The sequence below is a fragment of the Aythya ferina genome, assembly GCF_964211825.1.
Source record: "Aythya ferina genome assembly, chromosome: 3".
Lineage (NCBI taxonomy): Eukaryota > Metazoa > Chordata > Aves > Anseriformes > Anatidae > Aythya > Aythya ferina.
Window position 1 is genome coordinate 71891943 of NC_140298.1, and position 18319 is coordinate 71910261.

At 47.0% G+C, this 18319-nt stretch overlaps 1 protein-coding gene across 1 annotated transcript in view; it reads right to left on the reverse strand.

Annotated features, from left to right (window-relative positions):
• Positions 1 to 688: 688 nt before the first annotated feature.
• The window catches only part of METTL24 (methyltransferase like 24), a 33984-nt gene continuing 16353 nt past the window's right edge, over positions 689 to 18319 (reverse strand). The window contains exons 3-5 of the mRNA XM_084515646.1: positions 17586 to 17725; positions 12168 to 12396; positions 689 to 1873 (exon numbers count right to left, since the gene is read on the reverse strand). Coding sequence (XP_084371772.1) covers positions 1559 to 1873; positions 12168 to 12396; positions 17586 to 17725 — 684 coding nt within the window. The 3' untranslated portion in view covers positions 689 to 1558. The remainder of the gene's footprint in view (positions 1874 to 12167; positions 12397 to 17585; positions 17726 to 18319) is intronic.

Consider the following 18319-nt stretch of genomic DNA (forward strand, 5'->3'; position numbering starts at 1 on the left):
ATGGTCACCACTGATGCTCAAGGTCTGATTCACTCAGGCAGTTTCGGGACCCACGAAGGGCTCTGAAGGTCCAGGTGGGGAGGTGGACGGGCTGTGTGGCTCCGTGCCACCACAGAACAAGAGGAGTGGGAGGAAGGCTGTCACCACAGCTTGCTGGCCTCTTCTGGGAGAAAGGCAGCTGAGATGAAATGCTGAAGCTGCTCCTGCTGGGGAGAGCAGACCTTGCCTGCACTGGGGTAGCAGATGCCCTCGGAGAGGTGGGAGAGGAGGAAAGATTCAGGAGAGAGAGAGGAGAATGACTTGATGTCATTTACCTGGCAAAGCATTGGCTCTGGGAGAAAGCTGTCTCACCTGGCTGGAAGGATGAGCTCCTGGAGCTTTTTTCCCCTCTGGAAGCTCGCTGAGGTCCTGAGGGCATGGTGGGAACAACACTGGGCCCTGCTCTGGGAGGGAGCAGGTCAGGGAGGTGAGGCAGCAAAGAAGGTGAAAGAGGAATGAAGGGTATAAAAAGGAGAGGGAAATCAGAAGATTACAAGAGAAGGCACAATACAGGGACAATGAGAGAGACCTCCTGAAACACAGTGCCGGACTGAGAAACACCAAGGGGAGGCACACCGAGCCCCATGGAAGTTTGAAATCAAAGGTAGTCACAAAGCACATCTATCAAAGACACAGAAACGGTGTGATCTGGTATTTCAATGCAAAGTTTAATGTCAAAAATCTTTAGAAAAAGAAACAATTTGCTATAGACTTTTTAGCTCCCTGCATTGCTTAGCTTCTCAGGGAACAGCCAAGCCTGGCTGCTGGCAGCACCCTGCAGGCAACCTGGTGCTCAGCGTGCCTGCAGAGCAGGGCACGTCCCTACACCTCCGAGGGCAGGTGGCCACTGCCTCTGTGAGTGCCTGTGCAGCTCTGAGGTCTGTCCTGCCCTTGTCGGGGAAAGGCAGGCTGGGCCAGGGAAGCTATGTGCTGAGAAGCAGCCAGGTGCAGCACTGGAAAAGGCACGCCGCAGATCGTTCACCCGAACCCAAAACCAAGCTAAAAAAGAGCAGGTTTCACTTTTAAATAAGCATCTCACTAGATGAGAAACCATTTGTCACAGCCATTGCAAGAGCAATTTAAGACGAGCTGTTCTTTGAGCAGGTAAACTAGTGAAGCCTTGCCTTCTGTGGCTGGCATTACACGGAAAAGGTCCCTGGAGGGCGAGGAGAGGGGCTCTGGCGGCAGCTTCTCCTGCAGCCGAGTGTCTGTGTCCCACTGCCAGGCGTGTGAGACAGGCTGAACTCAAAAAGCCGCCTTTAGCTTCCCCAGACAAACCTTTGCAGAATGCCTGTCCTCTAAGAAGGTATCCTTGCTGGCAAATACACTGCTATACCTACAGATTTACAGCAGGCATCTTCTCCTAGTGCCAGATCTTTTGACAATGCCCAAAAATAAAAGCCAGCCCATTTAATCAGCAACTGCTGTATGCATATTTAGCAACTTTAGCCAGTGACTCCAAGGTCCTCTTCAGTAATGGACAGATGGCTCGTGGTCACACCTCATCAATTCCTTCCTGCTATTGCCACCTCGTATTCACCCAGCTCAGCGTGTAACAGCTACTGGCATTGAAGGCTGCCTTTTTCAGGAACATCTGTGGTTTCGATAGGTCTTTGTAGGTATGGAAAAGCCTGAAGTCCTTCAGCTCCAGTTCCCGGAGCAGACTGTACCAGTACCGCACCACGGTGCTGTCGTTGCCGCTGACCTCGAAGCCAGGCCAGTGGATGTGCACCTCGAAGACCAGCTGCCCGATCTGCTCAACAACATCCTCCAGGATCAGGTTTTCCAGAATTTTCCACTCGGCGCTCTCCACGTCTGCCTTGAGGACATCAATCTGCAACAGAAATGTAAGTGCTAGGTGGAAATGCTTTGCATTACTGGCAGCAAGTCTGAGGCCTGGCCCTCCCGTTATACCATATACGTAATTACTCCTATCTACAGTGGCCTTTGTGTTTAAAAATAATTATCTCAGAGCATCCTAGGGCTAATAGTGACAGGACAGCACGTGAAGTTTCACAGCCCTTCTCCTCCTGCCTCCGACTCCTGGTATGAGGAGCTTTGTACTCTGAGCTGCTCTTAGAGCCAAGGCGCGTTATCGTTCCCTCACAGATCTTGTGGTGGCGGCGGTGAAGCTGTGGAGAAAATTCACCCATCTCACTAACCAAAGACACTAACGCATCGCTGTCCCTTGTTTCTCCACCACAAAACCCTGTGACAGAAAAAGGTGAAATAGCAGTGGTTACGTGCACCACGAGCAAGGAGAACGAATTCAAAGGAAAGTTACGCAAAGGCCATCCTGAGTGTGATGGGCAGCTCCTCCAAACAGTATGGGATGACAGCAAAGAAGCCATGAAGCCTGAAAGGAGAATATTACAGCAAAGTACAAAATACAGGTGCCTCATTTTGATTTTCAGCCATTATTTAATGTCGCGGTTGGCTATTCAGAAAACCAACTTGCACGGCCCACCTCGACTGCAGACTGGCTTTGCGTTGAGCTGGGGGAGGGGAGCTGGATCTTCTGCAAGCAAAGAAAGAGGATTTTATCCCAATTTCACACCTGGCAAGACGTGATGACCTGCCACGGTGTGCAGATGCCGCCAGGCTGAAGTGTGCTTCTTCCCCAGAGCGGGACCGGGGAAACTCCCGGGGGAGCGCAGTTTTCCTGCGCTGTTCCACCTGAGCTGCTGCTCGTGCCCATCTGTTCACGCAGGGGATGCGTTTGAAGTGCAAACTGAAGACTTTATTTAGAGAACAGCAAAAAAAAAAAAAGAGAGAAAAAAAAAAAGAAAAACCTGCAGAAATGTTGCAAGTCAGCAGGCAGGCCCCGTTACAGCTGATGAGGTGCCATTAGCGAGCTGAGGCAGACCCTGAAGAGGCTGAATTTAAGGGCACAACAACACAGCTGTGAGCAGAAATATCAAAGTTTCATGAGGCTGTGCTTGCTGTGCTTCTTTGGGGTGCTACCAGCGGGACTGGAAGATGAACTGGTCTGCATTGATCCCACCTGGATGCCCAAAACTCTGCAGCCTGGGCTCCCTGATTGCCTGAGGCAGGCAGGGCTGGCAGCAGAGGGAAGAAGAGACATTGAGGACGAAAAGTGCAGAGGCTGAAGAGGCTGGGGGAGGCAAAGGGCAGTGGAAAATGGCCGCGGGATTAGGGAATTAAAGCCTGTATTAGGGAATTAAAGCCTGTAACGTCTGCATGGGGAGGGGAGGAAAAGGTTGCTGTGGTCCTGGTTAAAGGCAGCCTTTCAGCAGCAAAGGATGCGAACCTGCAGAAAGAAGACTTCCATCTCCACCCCAAACACACTGGCAGATGGCTGCGGCTCTTCTCCTGCCCAGAAGTCCCAGAAGAAGTGGCTCTGTGAGGATCCCATGCTCCCTTGTCCCTCAGACCTCCCCTACGGGCATCTCCTTCCCTGGGGACAAAGGACATCGGTCTGGGGCTGAGGCAGGCCCCACAAGGGCTGGGATCTTTGCACAGCTAAATTAACGGCCAGGGAGGGAAGAGAAACAAAAGCTAGGGGACCAAAGCAACATCCTTCTGCTAGCCAAACGTCATCTCACAGTCAGATGACAAATTTCAGGGGCAGGAAGCCTGCTCTGTCTGCGCTCTTACGAGCCGTGTGGTTTGTAATGCACTGTGAGTAATCGTTACAGAGCTTGAAGCATCAACCTTTACAAGACATTTATTCTCTTTTTCTCTTCCAAATGTAAGAATGTGAGCAATTAGAACTAACTAGGTTAGGAAAGTAGAAAAATGGGGCTTTTTTAATGTTTTCTCAACGCTTTGCTGCTCTGCAAAGCCTTGTGCCGGTCCCACTTGAGGAAAAAAACGATGGCCTTTCCTCATGCACAACCAAGCATAGAAAACATCTGAGAAGGAATGGGTTTCAAGGAGTGGAAGTTACCACCTGCAGCACCAACGCTTGTTTCTCCTCTTCAGGGTAATGACTTGTCACTGAGAGTGCCTCCCGAAGCACAGCCCGGAGCTCTGTCTGCCCTGATGTCTCTTTGAAGCACTGGGGTTAACAGGGATCTCACCCTGGGCTGCCCCCTGGGCAGCCTTTAAAGCTCCTGGTGGAGCAGAGTCGATTGAGGGCGAGCAGCCGGGAAGCAATTTAGCCACGTTACCTCCAGCACCAGCTCAGCATGGTGAAACGGCAGCCAGGAAAGCAACAGGGTGTCGGTCAGGCAGCCGGGGTCCCTCCTGGCTGGGGGCAGCGAGAGGAGACGTGGAGGTGTCTGCAAAGCAAGAGGGGAGCTCCCAAATGCCCCATCCTTCTGCATCAGCACCGTTTCCTGTCACAAACATCTTGAGCAACTTGCTCCTCCACCTCTTCAAACAGAAAACAATCTCCAGGACAAGCAACGGGCAGCTCACTGCTAGCTGAGGGCTCCAAGTGATGCCTCCCCGGAGGAAACAGGGCGAGGAGCCACCCAGAGGACACGGGGGCTCTTTAGCACTTCCCCCAGCAGCAAGCTCCTCGCCTGCACAGAGCATCAGCAACTCCCCAGTGCACATCCCCACTCTGCCCCAGCTCCTGGTTGCACCCTGTTACATTTTCTGCTTTGTGCAGCTCTCCCACCGCAGAGGAAAAATCCAAACGTTGCCTCATCGGGTCCTTAAATCCCTGTGGAGAAGCGGAGAAGTGGAGAATTCCCACCAGGCAGCTCCAGAAAACCTGATCTTGAATTATTTATCAGCCTGATCACCAGCAGGAGCTCTGCCCACGAAGCCAGGAGGAGCTGGAGCTGCGAGTGTGTGTGTGAGCAAGGGATGGAGGGCTGGGGCTGCTGTGAAGTGGTTGAGCACAGCAAACAGCATCCCGGCTGCCAGACCCTCTCGTGGGGTGTTGTTGCTGATGCAGAAATGATGTTGGAGCACAGAGCTGTGCTGGGGAATGAACACAGCCCGTGCAGTGCTCCAGGGAAGCCGGGGGAAACAGACTCTGAATACCTGATTTTTCTGAGGGGCCTTCCTTAACAACAGCAAAGGCAACAAAGATAGAGAATGAAAACCTTACAAAACCCTCCTCACTTTCTAATTTTTAGCAAACGATGCCATGCCTTGAGAGTTGTGGGGTTCCCTTCAGAGCAGACCCACCTCATTTCTGTTTCAGGAGCAAAATGCTTTCATTACAATTCAGGCACCGCACCAGCCTTTTTCCTAGGGGAAGCAAAGGCTACAGGTTGTAGCTCTCCCAGCCAACATTAGCATTTAAAAGATCTTCTCTCCGTGCCTGCTAATTGCGTACAAAACACCACCTGTCCCCAGAAACACCACTGCTCTTATCGATACCTTGAGGATCGGTGGAGAGAATTTAAAGAAGGTGCAAAGATCTGCAGGAGAGGAAGAGATGACCCCGCACAGGAATGCACGATGCATTTCTAGTGCCTGATACAGGTGGTGGGAGAGGTGGTGAGCAGGAAATCACCGATCAGAGACCCAAAACCAGCTGGAAATGGCTGCGCCAGCTCGATTGCCACTTGGTTTTCAGCAGCAGGACTAAAATTCACAAACTCACTGGCACACCCACACAGAGAAAGGCACACACACCAGCTAGTGCTCGAATTGCAGCTCCGGAATAGCAATTGGTCCCATTACACCGCCAATGAATTGGGCCCAGCATGTACAAACATAACCTCAAAGGGCCTGAGTGTGTGTGTTACGGGTAATAAGCCTTGCCTGAACCCATAAATCAATTTACAGAGCCCGAGGCAGATGCTTATTGTAGAATAACACGCTCTCCAGCACTCCGAGCCTTCGCTTTAATGGCATGACTTAAAAAAAAGATCCTGCTTTACATTTTCTAGCTAGCTTGACTGAAGTTATTATCTCTGGTGCTCTCCCTTTCAGCACAACCAGCACAGAAATCAGGCGTGTGAGACATCTGCAGAACTCGGGACTTGTAAGACAGCTGCTGAGCACGCAGCTGGGTTTGGAGGCACCGCCACAGCTCCCCACGTCCTACAGTTTTTCCTCTCTGCACGCCTTGAGGCTGCCATCCACCTTGCCTAATCCCTCTTGAATTCATCCTTATCTTTCTGGTTACACACAGAAATCCAAGGCTGGAGCTGGAGCAAAAAAAAAAAAAAAAAGAAAATCAGAAAAGGGGAGGTGTGGAATTAAGACAGAGAATTTTTAAGCATGCTCTCCCTCCCTGTGGTCTCCCCAGGTCCCCTTCCCAGCCCCGTGGCATTTGCTTGTTGCACTGCTCACCGCCCGCACCGCTGTCGGAGCACAGAAGCAAGTCTCCCTTTTTATCCCCTCTGTTTTTCCTGGCTCACTCCCACGTGCACGCATTAGCAGCGTGGCACAGGTCACATCTGGTAGTATTTCCCTGCTACTCGCTCAAAACACAACAAAGGCCCCAAAACACACGCACGCTGTGTGCGACACCGCAGCAGAGCTGGGCCGCTCACGGCCACGTTAAACTCTGCCTTTCTGCAATTACCACCCCTGTAGTGAATACGGAGCTGCAAATCATCTTCTTAATTAAAAATGATTCCAACGATCACGTCGGAGGGCTGCTGAAGTAATTCCCTGCCAGGAAAAATGAGACGGAAAAGAGAGTCCTCTGGATACCTCCGTAATTTCATCTGACTCTGATGAGAGAGGAAACGATTCTCGCAGGTCTGGGGAATTTGTTTCTCATTGTGCTCGTCGCTAATGGAATTTTCTCACGCTTCAGCACTTACCCTGCTTTGTGGTGACACTCTGAAGTGGTATTATTTAAGAAAGAGAGGAGAACAGGATGAGGAGGCTGCCTGACTCAGCTGGACTCTGCCTCTGTGCTACTAGGGCAAACCCCTCGAGGTGGGATGCACCTCGCCCAGCCTTAGCCACAGCAACCCAAACCAGCTCTCTCTGGAAAGACCACAGAGAAAAAAAAGGATCTTCTGAAGGGCAATTTGGGACGGGCAGTTCGTGCCACCCAGCCCATTTTACGTGCCCACCCTTGCATGGGATGAACTGCACCTTAAAGGTTTGCCTTGAGTTTACGAGGCCCTCAACAGCTATCTCCAACGCAGACGTGTGAGTTAAGGGAGAGCTGCACGCTTCTCCATCCCTTGGCAATCCATTTGTTTAGTTTGGGGTCTTTGGGTTATGGTTTTGTGCCTGCCTGACTGATAAGAGGTGGCAGGGGAGGCATTTCCAGGGCAGGAAGAGAAGTATGGCAGTGACAGCCTGAGACCCCACCAGGGCTCTGATCACTTGTCTTCCAGCTGCAAGAGGGCAAAAACTAAGAAGATATTATGGAAAATGCAAGATCTCTCCTGTCAGAGGAGACTTAGAGGGCAGTATGACAGCCCTACCAAAACGAAGGCTGTTCTGCACAAATACATCCGGGGAGTAAATGGAAGCCACAGAAAAAGGGCCACGTAAGCCTACGGTTCTGAAAATAGTGATGCTAGCATCAGATGAAGGCTGTCTTTCTTCCTTCTAGAACTAAGACTCCGGAAAAAAAAAAAAAAAAAAAAAAATAAGCACAGTACAGCAAAGAATAATAATATTAAAAAAAAAAAAAAAAAAAAAAGCCCTTTCAACAGAACTCCAAACAAAACATCCTGCAGTCCCACGGCGCACATGGTGATGAGTAGCTGCATGGATCCGGTTGCTCCAGAAGTTGAAGGTGGGCTTCTCCCAATCTGGAGAGTTAATTTTTTGATTGGTTAATCAAATCCCCACGCACAACTAATTTGCAATACAGTTTTCCTGGGCTTTTATTTTGTATTTATTTATGTCCTACCACCATGGAGTTGATTTTAAATCAAAAAGGTAAATTGATCTTTAATCTTTGCTCTTCCACACCACTCTTCACAGAACTGGAAGTGCAGCATGAAACGGAGGCTGCAGTATCTGCTGTAGGAGATGAGGCAAGGGATAAATCACTTGCTGAGGAGGAGATGAGGTTATTAATCAAAATGGCTGCAGGGTGTAAGGTTTTGGGGTTGTGTTGTATTAACAGGTGAAAGGGAGGAGTCTTTTTTTTTTCTCTTAGCCAGGTTGTCAAACAAACGATTCTTCACTCAGACACCAGCATAAATTAAAGCCTTCTAATCAAAACTGGGACTTACAGATCTCTTTGCATTTCTTTTAATAATAAACAATGGCACAGTTTGGTCTCCTATGATTTGTTCAAGATGACTTGAGTGGAACAAGTTGAACGCAACTCTGACATCCCCCAAAAGATATGCCTATGAGCACTTCCTGATTAAATGAAGATGATATTTTGCATGCTCAGATTCTCCTCTCTAGTTTAATTTGTTTTCCAGGAAAGCACCTTACCCACTGCTGCCTTGTGCCAAAAGAATGCAAATTCACAGCCCTTACTGATGGCAGCATGTGAGGTTTGACCTGCAGAGCTCAAGAAGGCGGCAAACGACTTCTTAATTGGGTTCATGGTGCAAAGAAGGTCAACAACATCCTGGGATGCTTTAGCAGGAGCACGGCCCATTGACCAAGGGACACGATTATCCCCCTGTATTCAGCACTTGTGACAGTACATCTAGACACCGTGTCCAGTTTTGGCTCCCCAGTGTCCTGGTTTCAGTTAGAACAGAATTAATTTTCTTCCTAGTAGCTGGTGGAATGCTGTGTTTTGGCTTAGGATGAGAAGAGTGCTGATAACACCCCGATGTTTTAATTGTTGCAGAGCAGTGCTTATACCAAGCCAAGGACACCTCAGACTTTTGCTCTGTCCTGCCAACGGGCAGGCTGGGGGTGCAGTAAGAGCTGGGAGGGGACAGACCCAGGACAGGTGACCCAAACTAGCCAAAGGGGTATTCCATACCATCTGACGTCATGCTAAACAATATATAGGGGTGGCTAGCCGGGGGGAGAGGGCCGGACTGCTCGGGGTTAAGCTGGGCATCGGTCAGCGGGTGGTGAGCAATTGCATTGTGCATCACTTGTTTGTACATATTATTAGTAGTAGTACTATTATCATCATTGTATTATTATTATTATTATTATTATTTTCCTGTCTTATTAAACTGTCTTTATCTCAACTCACGGGCTTCACTTTCCATTTCTCTCCCCCGTCCCAGAGAGGGAGGGGGGAGGGTGAGCGAACGGCTGCGTGGTGTTTAGCTGCCAGCCAGGTTAAACCACGACACCCAGATATAAGGAAAATTTTTTTTTCCATGATGAGGACCGCCAAGCAGGACAATAGATTGCTTGGAGAAGTTGCATGGTCTCCACCTTGGGGAAAACTCAGTGCTTTTCAAGATTGGAGTGGAAAAAACTCTGAACAACCTGATCTGATTTCATAGCAGGCCTTGTATTGGGCCGGGGATTGAACTACAGGACTCCCAAAATCTCTTCTGACCTCAGTTACCCAGTGATCCCATAAGAATGAAGTTCCCCATCCAGTTATCAATGATCCGTGGGGAACACCAGTACCATAGCACCCTCGCCCCAGCAGTCTGTGAGAGAATATGAAAAAGCTAGCTTTCACAAAGCCGAACCGTGATGAAATAAGAAAGGAAATCTTAAGCATTCGGTGTCTTTCTCCCTTTTCTGCACTATTCATCAGCAGTGCACTGGAGAGTACCCATACTCAGAAAAAAAGGAAAAAAAAAAAGAAAAGATTAGGAAAAAAATATATGAGAAAGATCGATTCTTACATCTTTATCCTCTCCAGTGGCTGATAAAATACTGAAGATACAGGTATATGAAGATACTGAAAATACTGATATATCTCAGAAGATATACCAGCAATTTTTCAGTCTAGATCTGTGCGCCAGGAAACAGGACTCTCACTACATCCTTTGGAGATTATTCCAGCACTTAAAAGATTTCTCTCTCTCATAGTTCCCCAAAATAGTCTGACTGCATGTCTCCCTCTTCAATCTCATCCTATTACAGAATGAGATGATTCCTCTACCTCCAGGCTATTTACACTCCTCAGAGAACAGAGGACTGTTATGTCACGCAGCCCTTTAGGAAGATCAAGTTCATTTTAACGCTTCCTCAAATCCACTCCAACAGCAGAAGAACTGTTTGTGTTCCTTGTCATAATAACAGAATGGGTTTCCACTTCTGTGGGAGGGCTCTCAGTACTGACTGCAGAATAGCAGGTGTGCTCTCATTCGAGCCAGAGAGCGAAATAAGCCCGTCTTTGATGTCTTTGCACACAAACCCCCCAGACAGCATGGTTTCCTTTTAGACTGCAGTGGTAAGATCTACAGGAGGCCTTGTCTGTCCCCTCTTCAACAGTCCCTGACGTCAGTGGAAATATTCTCATTCACTTGGAGGGTCTTGGATCGAGTCCCGAATCTTTAAGAATAAAAGCAAGGAGAAAATGAGGCATTAACTTCACATGATGTTGCTCGGAATTCCTCCCTTGAAGTGGGAAGAGAGCAGCTTTGAGGGTAGGCGTCAGGATTTTTAAAGCTAAAAAGAAGGGGCCCAAGAGCATGTTCCAAATTTCTAACTGAAAAAAAAAAAAAAGTGCTTTGGAAAATATTATGGAAACTGTTTTGAATTAACTTATTTATTTAGTCAAGGGAACATTCCACTTGCATTCACCGGAAAAACGAAAATGTGAGTGTCACAGCAGTTACTTTGATGTCCCTGTCGTAAATTGGAGTGTACTGGTGTCTTAATGCAAGACACAACTCTTCAGGTGGCCTTCCAAGCAGACAAAAACTAAGTAGAACAACATAAGTAGAATAGGTTTATTCAGGTATTTCCCAAATAGGAAGCATCAGAAGGCTGCCAAGCGTGTGATGGCTGCACACTGACTGGGGAAGTCAGCTCCTGACCTCACTAATGGCCTAATTTGCACGGGGAAGCCATGTGAATAGGCTAAACGGCCACGCATGGTGTTCACCAAACAAAATCCTCTGCTGTGTGTGCACAGCTACAGAAAAGCCCGACCCCACACGTCATGTGTGCACTGTGCCCTGCAGCTGGGTGCTTTCATGTCAGGCAGCTCTCACCCAGGAGGTCGCACGCTCAGACTCGTAGCTACGCTCCTCTAACTCACAGCAGGTCTCACGAGCCAGTCCATGACAACCAACTGACTGTTCCCAGCAGGTCTCGTGTGTCACAACATTCGTGGGCTTTTTCTGGATCAGGTCATTAATCATTTGCTCTGTGAGTAATTCATCTACAATCAAAACAATCAATGTGAGGCAGACGTCAAAGGGAAGCCATCTCCGTCTCTCCCCAGATGTTTCACTAGTGCACAACCTAGGACAATTACGGGATGACTAAGAAGCAGGAAAAAGATGCTTTCTCTGCTCTTCTCTTCAAAATGGTTCAATCAGGAGAGCTGAACCAAAAGAAAATGCTAAAGAAAAGCGAGAAATGAACTGAAAAGGACATCTTGAGTTTTATAATAACAAACCAAACAAATGTTGCACTGCTTGCTTGCTTTGTAAATCCTACAGAAAAGCTCATCCTTAGCTCAGGCTGCCTATTTCTTAAAAAAATGAAAGAAAAAAAAAAGAAAACAAAGACATGCAGAACTAGCTGCAGGCAATGAAGTATATTAGCATTTCAATTCATGCTAGTATATCCTCTGAGGGAAAATCTCTCTTGAAAGCAACCTAATCCTGTGTGTCAGGAACTTCCTCAAATGTCTTTTGGCAACAGTTAGTTGAGAATTGAAGATTTCTGATGTATTTACAGTTCCTTTAAAAAAAAAAAAAAAAAAAAGAAATGTTAAAAAAACAGAGCACTGCCAATTGCAAAACAGGATGTTTTTGTTGATGAAGACTGTGGCTGGGACTAGTAACCCTGAAAATGTAAACAACTCATCCATTACTTCTTCTCTTCTGATTGTTGATGCAAATATTTTTGTCTTTGTAAACTGTGCTGCTGGAGGAATTTAGTGCTGTTACCCAAGCGATGACCAGAACTTCCATAGGACCAAAAACACAAATGCCCAGTGTCACCAGCTAGCTGAAGGGAAAAGGAAGGGAGAAGGAGGAAAGTATTTGGCTCGTGATTTAAAATCAAAGTGGCTGTTTCCAGCGCACAGGAAAAGCAAGGTAGAAAAGACACCCCTAGAAGGAATGCCTTGCAAGTGTTTCTGAAGAAAAAAATGTTGTCAGGAGATAACCTTGGAAAGCTCCTGAGCTCCTGAGACAGCAAGAATCACAGAATCACCTTACCTTCTGGTGTCCAAACTCGTTCAATATCGTGCCCAGCTTCTTTGTGTTGCTGTGAAGTCTGTGAGCAGCAATGGCTGGGTTGGGATCCCTCCAGTCCACGGAGAGGCGATGGTACCAGAGGCGCCGACCCTCCTGGATGTGCGCTGACTTGATGCTGGGGTCGAAGCGATGCACCTCGCAGCCACTCTTGGCCATGCTGACCTCAAACTGGTTGTCATCATTGCCCAGCCTACGGAACAAACAAGATGCAAGTATTAATGCTTCAAAAAGGCCTGCTGGTGAGGAGAATATCCAGAGGACTGTGGCACGTAAGAAGGGAAAATCCAACCTCTTAGATTCTGAAGCAAACTGGAAGAGCTGTCATGCTGCTTCTTGGGATTTTATCCACAGTGCTGAGTATAACCTAACCCTAATTCTGATAACCAGAAATAAGGCTGAAGGACAACACTGCCTGCTGAAGATTTAGAATAAGTGCTTAGATAAAGAAAACTTAGAGGAACATGCAGAAGAACAAATATATTTAAAATGCCTACAATACTGTTTTGTAAAAATCAGGCATATTTCCTACCACATCAATACAATGATGACCCACAATGGCTATCGCTAGGGTTAAGAAGCAAAAACCAAATTCCTCTCCTTCTCTGTGCACAGGAAGACACAGATTAAAATGCAAATTTCAAAGCACCTCCTTCTCAACAGCAGCAGTGTTTCTACACTTAGAGAAAGTTTGATGATAATTTGAAAAAGACCCCAAAGAAGGACAAACAGCCCCATTGTACAGAAAATAGTGCCATCACAGTCCCTGTCACTGCAAAGAGATGATGTGCTTTGTGAGCCTGGGCCACACTCCCACCTCCCATAGCCAACTGATTCAGACAGGATACAACAAACCTAAAAACTCTGGTATTTTCCATTGAAATCACGTATCTGGACCTGAGGCTTTCCCTGCTGTGTAAAAGATGATGTCCTCTTCACCTCTTCCCCTCCAAGCCTGTTCCAAGTGTGGTTCGAAGCATAAACTAAACCTGAAACTTAATCAAAATCAGGCTGCTGGATTCACACATGTAGCACTGGGAAGGGAATCAAGGTTTTCTAATTCTGCACTTCAACCAGTTGTACAAACTGAAAATATCCACTCTGTACGAACAGCATGGCCTTCATCTACCACAGAGAAACCTTTGTAGGGCACTACTCTTAGAGGTACTGACAGAGCACCTGCTATATGGCAACACAATTATGCTTAGGCATATTTAAATTGGTGTGAAGCTGAATTAATTCTGGCTATTTGCATCAATGTGTAAAATGTGGTAAATTTTACATCATGCTACACTGGGCTACCATGTTAAGGCAGCACTAAATGTTCTACGCAGGTGACATGTTGGTAAAAATGAATCCAACTGGTAAAGCTGGCTTGGTAAAATATTGGTAAAGTGAATCCAACTCCTGACGCAAAGTTTGGATATGTTTTGGGAGTTACCAGCACAGTGTGACATCTGCCAAGCCCAAGGTAACAGTGCCCTGCTCGAAGGTCCTCCACTGAACCTTCTTCCCCTTCAGGAGTCCTGGGTGAGAAGAAGGATACGGGGATTGCAAGAACAGCCCAGCAAGCTTTTAAGAACGATTGTATTTCACACGACTCCAGCCCCTAGAGATGTGTAGGAGGGAAAGAGGGCAGTTTTCTGTTACTGCATTCAATAGACACCAGGAAAAAAGTTCAGAAGTTAACCAAGTGAATCGGCGTGTTTGTTTGCACATGGCATTCTACAGAAGGGGCGCAGACGAACAAAGGGCAGCGTAATCCCTCCGGAATGAGAAGCTGGCTGAAAAGGAACAAAATACAAATTGTCTGGGACAAATGCAGCATTAGAGCAATGAGCCTACCAGCGACCCATGGACACATGCATCCGTGACACACTTCCAACAGTTCCAGCTGGTGCAAGCCAGATGCTTTGGATGTAGGCAGGCTTCAAGCTGCCTCCAAGCAGATTGTTGCTCGTGTGTGGACTGCAAAGGGAGGCTTGCAGTGGTGCAAAACAGAACAAAAAATAGTTGAGGGTGAAGAAAGGGCTGGTGTATCTTCTGACACTCAGGCTAACGGCTCAAATTTGTGCCTGAAGAGAGATCTAATCAATCACAAGCATTTACAAGACAAAATAAGGTCGCTACAGAACTGCAAACTGGCTTGAAAAATGCCAGGCTCACATGTGATCATGCCAAATGAGAATGCAGCACAAGAGAAGTAAACAAACGAGGTTTCTTAAGAAAGCTTTTGTGATACTTAAAAAGGAAAAAAAGAAAAATAAAAAAAAAGAAAAAAGGCAACCTTAAGAAATATGTTGAGGTCACAGAAAAACAGCAAGGCCATCAGGAGAGACCAGCTGCTGTCTCCAGCAAGAGACAAATAAAAAATGCTAGAGACACCAACCTATTTATACCGCAGAGAAGAAGACAGAGCTTGGCTACAGAGACCGGGGTTGCACGTGGTCCCCTGCAGCAGGGGTAAAGGTGAGCCTTAAAAGCAGCAGCAAACATCCTGCAGATGAGCCCTGTGCAAGAGGAGCAGAAATACTTGCTGGCTCTGCTGCCAGCTCTCATGGATAACTGCAGCTGCTCCAGCACGGGGTGCTCCAGCTTCCAAAGGGACCACAGGTCAGAGGTGTAAAAGCATGCATCTTAAGGTCCAGCTCTCCCTTTCTGGCCTCTTTTTCTTCCCCTCTCTTTTCTTTCTCAAAGGCCGAAAACCAATTCCTGCATCTCAGAAAAAAAAAAAAAAAGAAGCGTCCCCTGCCTGGATCCTAAAGCTACAATTTAAGATCCTCCTGAAATAGGCTTTTACGTGGTGTTGCAGCGAGACTCTTCAAACCTCAACTGTTAAGTTTCTGAAATCCTATTAATTTATATTATCCCAGCTTGAGTGCCTGCCTGTTGTGTTTGTAACAGACTTAGCTTAATCTAAGCAGATTTAGCACTAATAACTACAGCTCACTAATGCACACTGCAATTACACATCACACTGGGAAATCCTACCCCCGAGCACAAACATTGCTGCCTCCCAGTAGTGGAAGCCACTAAAGCTCATCTAAAAAGACCTCCAGACATTTCAGACAGTGCTTGCTCCCATTCAGAAGCAACCTCTTCTATAGTATTCACGAGTGCGAAGCCTAAGCAGCATGCTTTCTTCAATTTTTAATGATTTATGGATTTAATTCGAGATTCCCAGCAACACTCACACTGAACTTTCACATTTGTCCTCCATCCAAGCAGATGCTTCCCATTTGCTCTTTATGAAGCGTATGAGATAAAGAAAAAAAATGTTTAAAGAGGATTTTTGTCTTACTTGGAACAAAATTATTTTTCTGCCTGTCACAAACTAAAGGAAACGAGTCTGACAGAAGAATTATGCAGCAACCAGCTCCAAAGGCTGCGGAAGGAATCCGAAGGATTAAAAACTGCTCCTCCTTAACCTCAAATATTTCTCTTTTCTATTTTAGCTGTTTCGTTAGAGGCTGGGTACTCACTGCACATGTGTATCTGATGATTGATGGAAGAGCCGACATCAGTCTCAGTCTCTGCTAAGCCCTGCTGTCCTGCCACTACAGAAAATCTGGCATTCAGGCTCCCTGTACCATATCAAAAAAGCACCAGAGCACACACACCAGTTGAGATTTGTTCAAAACCATCTGCAAGTTACCTCTGTGCTGCTCACCTTTGTGCTCACCTCTGTTTCCCAGCGCAGACGAAATCAACTCTGCATTGTGTCTACGTGCTAATTCAACAAGAATTTCATTCACAATATCGAAAATACCAAAAGGCGAGAGGCTCGTTAATAACAGAGCTCGGGTCTAATATTAATGATCATGTAACTTGAAAGGTAAGGTCTCTATCTTAATTCCACTGAGCTACAGGTACTTTGCCAAGACTCCTGAAGCCAGCAGCCGTGTTATCCTAGACTTCTTCTATAACCAAGTGAAGGCTGCAGCTACCTGCAGAAGGTTACTCAGCTCACCTGGTTTTCCACCCAAATGTGCCCACCTCTCCCTGCAGACTGCCTGAGGCAACGAGCCAGATCTGCAGCTGAGCAGATACAGACTGTGCCTACGTGTGGGATAATACAGCAACTCTCCTGTCTTCCACAGGAAAGTGAAAAACTGAGCAAAACCCTTCGTGTAAACCCATAGTTTGCATTAAAACCAAGTAAGCATCATTTGAAAAAGGTTCAAAAAAACATCAGCAAGGAAGAGCAGTGCTCAGAAGGAGTTTGCTCTCTGCAGGCATGATTCATCCCTGAAGGGCTCGGTGGTGTTGTTCTGCCACAGCAATATTCAGCAGCATAGCTGAACAAGACCTGAGAGCTCCTCGCTCTCTGAGGAGCTTGTTCTTCACAGCTCAGTACAAGACTGATCCAAATAAAAGCCCACACAAATTAATAGAAAGCACTCCCTGTGAAAGCAGCGTACCCTGGATCCACTTCATGTTAATTGCCGGTGTTAATTGCCATGTGCTCATCACTGGGAAATGCCACCCAGACACAGGCTCTTTGCCGTGGACCATTTCTGAACCCACAGCAGCAAAATCACAGAAACAGCCTGTGCTGGTTTAAGGGAGAAGCCCTCCAACACGCCCCCAACCTAAAGCTGGCTCACGGGACCCCAAAGTCGCATCGGGCAGCAGCCACGTGGCCACCTGTGTGAAATGAGGTCCCGCTGATCACCCTCCTGATGCAACTGTGCACTGAGGGACAATGTAAAGGGCCAGTGGCTCGACCAAGCCTGAGGACTGAATTCCCTTGTCCTTTCAAGAGGCAGAGGCATTATCATCAGGGAAACAGGCTGCAGTTGTGGTTTTGCTACCTGCAAATCCACTTCTACTGTCGAGAGGGAAGACTTCAATCTCAAGTGTTGTAAACATCACGCACACTACAAACGTTTTCAAATCAGGCCACAGTCACCTTCACTATTATCACTTCGGCACACCTCACCCCTGAAGTGCTCAGCAACCACGTTCTCGTCTGGAAATGTACAATTTCGTCCCAGGGGGAGTTAATGAAGTTTTAGAAGTAATGCTGCTGAAGTACCTGGCAATTATGCAAGTCACTTCTGCTCAGGGAGACGCTGCACTGCTCCCCAGTTTATCTCACTAATTTCCATCTTCCTCTGCTGGAATTACCACTCACCGCTCACCGTGAGGCAATTTATTCTCATACTGACAGAAAAGCGAAGGGAAATGAAGACCCTCCTGCAGGAAGGTCTCTCCCTAAAAACAGAGTTCACAGAGGCACATCAGCACATCCTAAACACACCTGAACGGAGCCAGTATTTTAAAAGACAGCTTTGGTGCAGTCTGTGCTACATTTAGAAGGCTCTTTGATGCTCGAATGCACCACAGAAAAATCTGCTGTCTATTAAACGGAGCGCTTACCCAAGGGAATAGAGCCGGCACTGCTTGCTTCTGATCCGATGGACGAGGCCAAACCTCTCATCCAGGCAGACTGACCAGGGCTTCTTTGTGGTTTCGGCGTCCCCTCCCAGGCTGCTCAGGTTCATGCGTTCACACGAAACCTGTTGCAATCCAAGCATGTTTTATTTTAAGACAGAACTTGCAATTTGTTTTTAATTCGCCTTCTGGGGAAAGAGTGGAAAGAAGTTTCATTTAGATCTGCTTGTCAACCTGATCCGCAGCTATGGAAATTGGACCGCTTGTTTCCTTGTTTGTCTGTTCTGCTTGGTGAAATTTAAGGCTTACGCAATCCCCCAGAGAGCAACACCGTTTAAAAAGCAAATAATTAAACATTAATATTATACCCTGAAATCAATTTTCCTGAGAACATGTTATTGCAGCATTAAAATGCTTTTTTTTTTTTTTTTTCCCCTTTCAAACCTTGGAGTAGGTTCCTCATTCTGAACCATGCTCAAAGCATGTCACAATTCAATGTTTTAATCACAAATTGCAGTGTCACTGCAAGGCATGCTATACACTACACCTGCAATGTCCTGGATTTCCCAAAGAGGTTTAATCGTGACCTTACAACACCCCCTGTTCAATTACAAAGGGATTTAAGCAAGGGTTTAACTAAACAGAGGAATCATAGCACGTGTCTGTGCTCTGCTGGCTTATATTTCGAGAGCCTCAAGTCAGGATAAAAGCATTGCAAA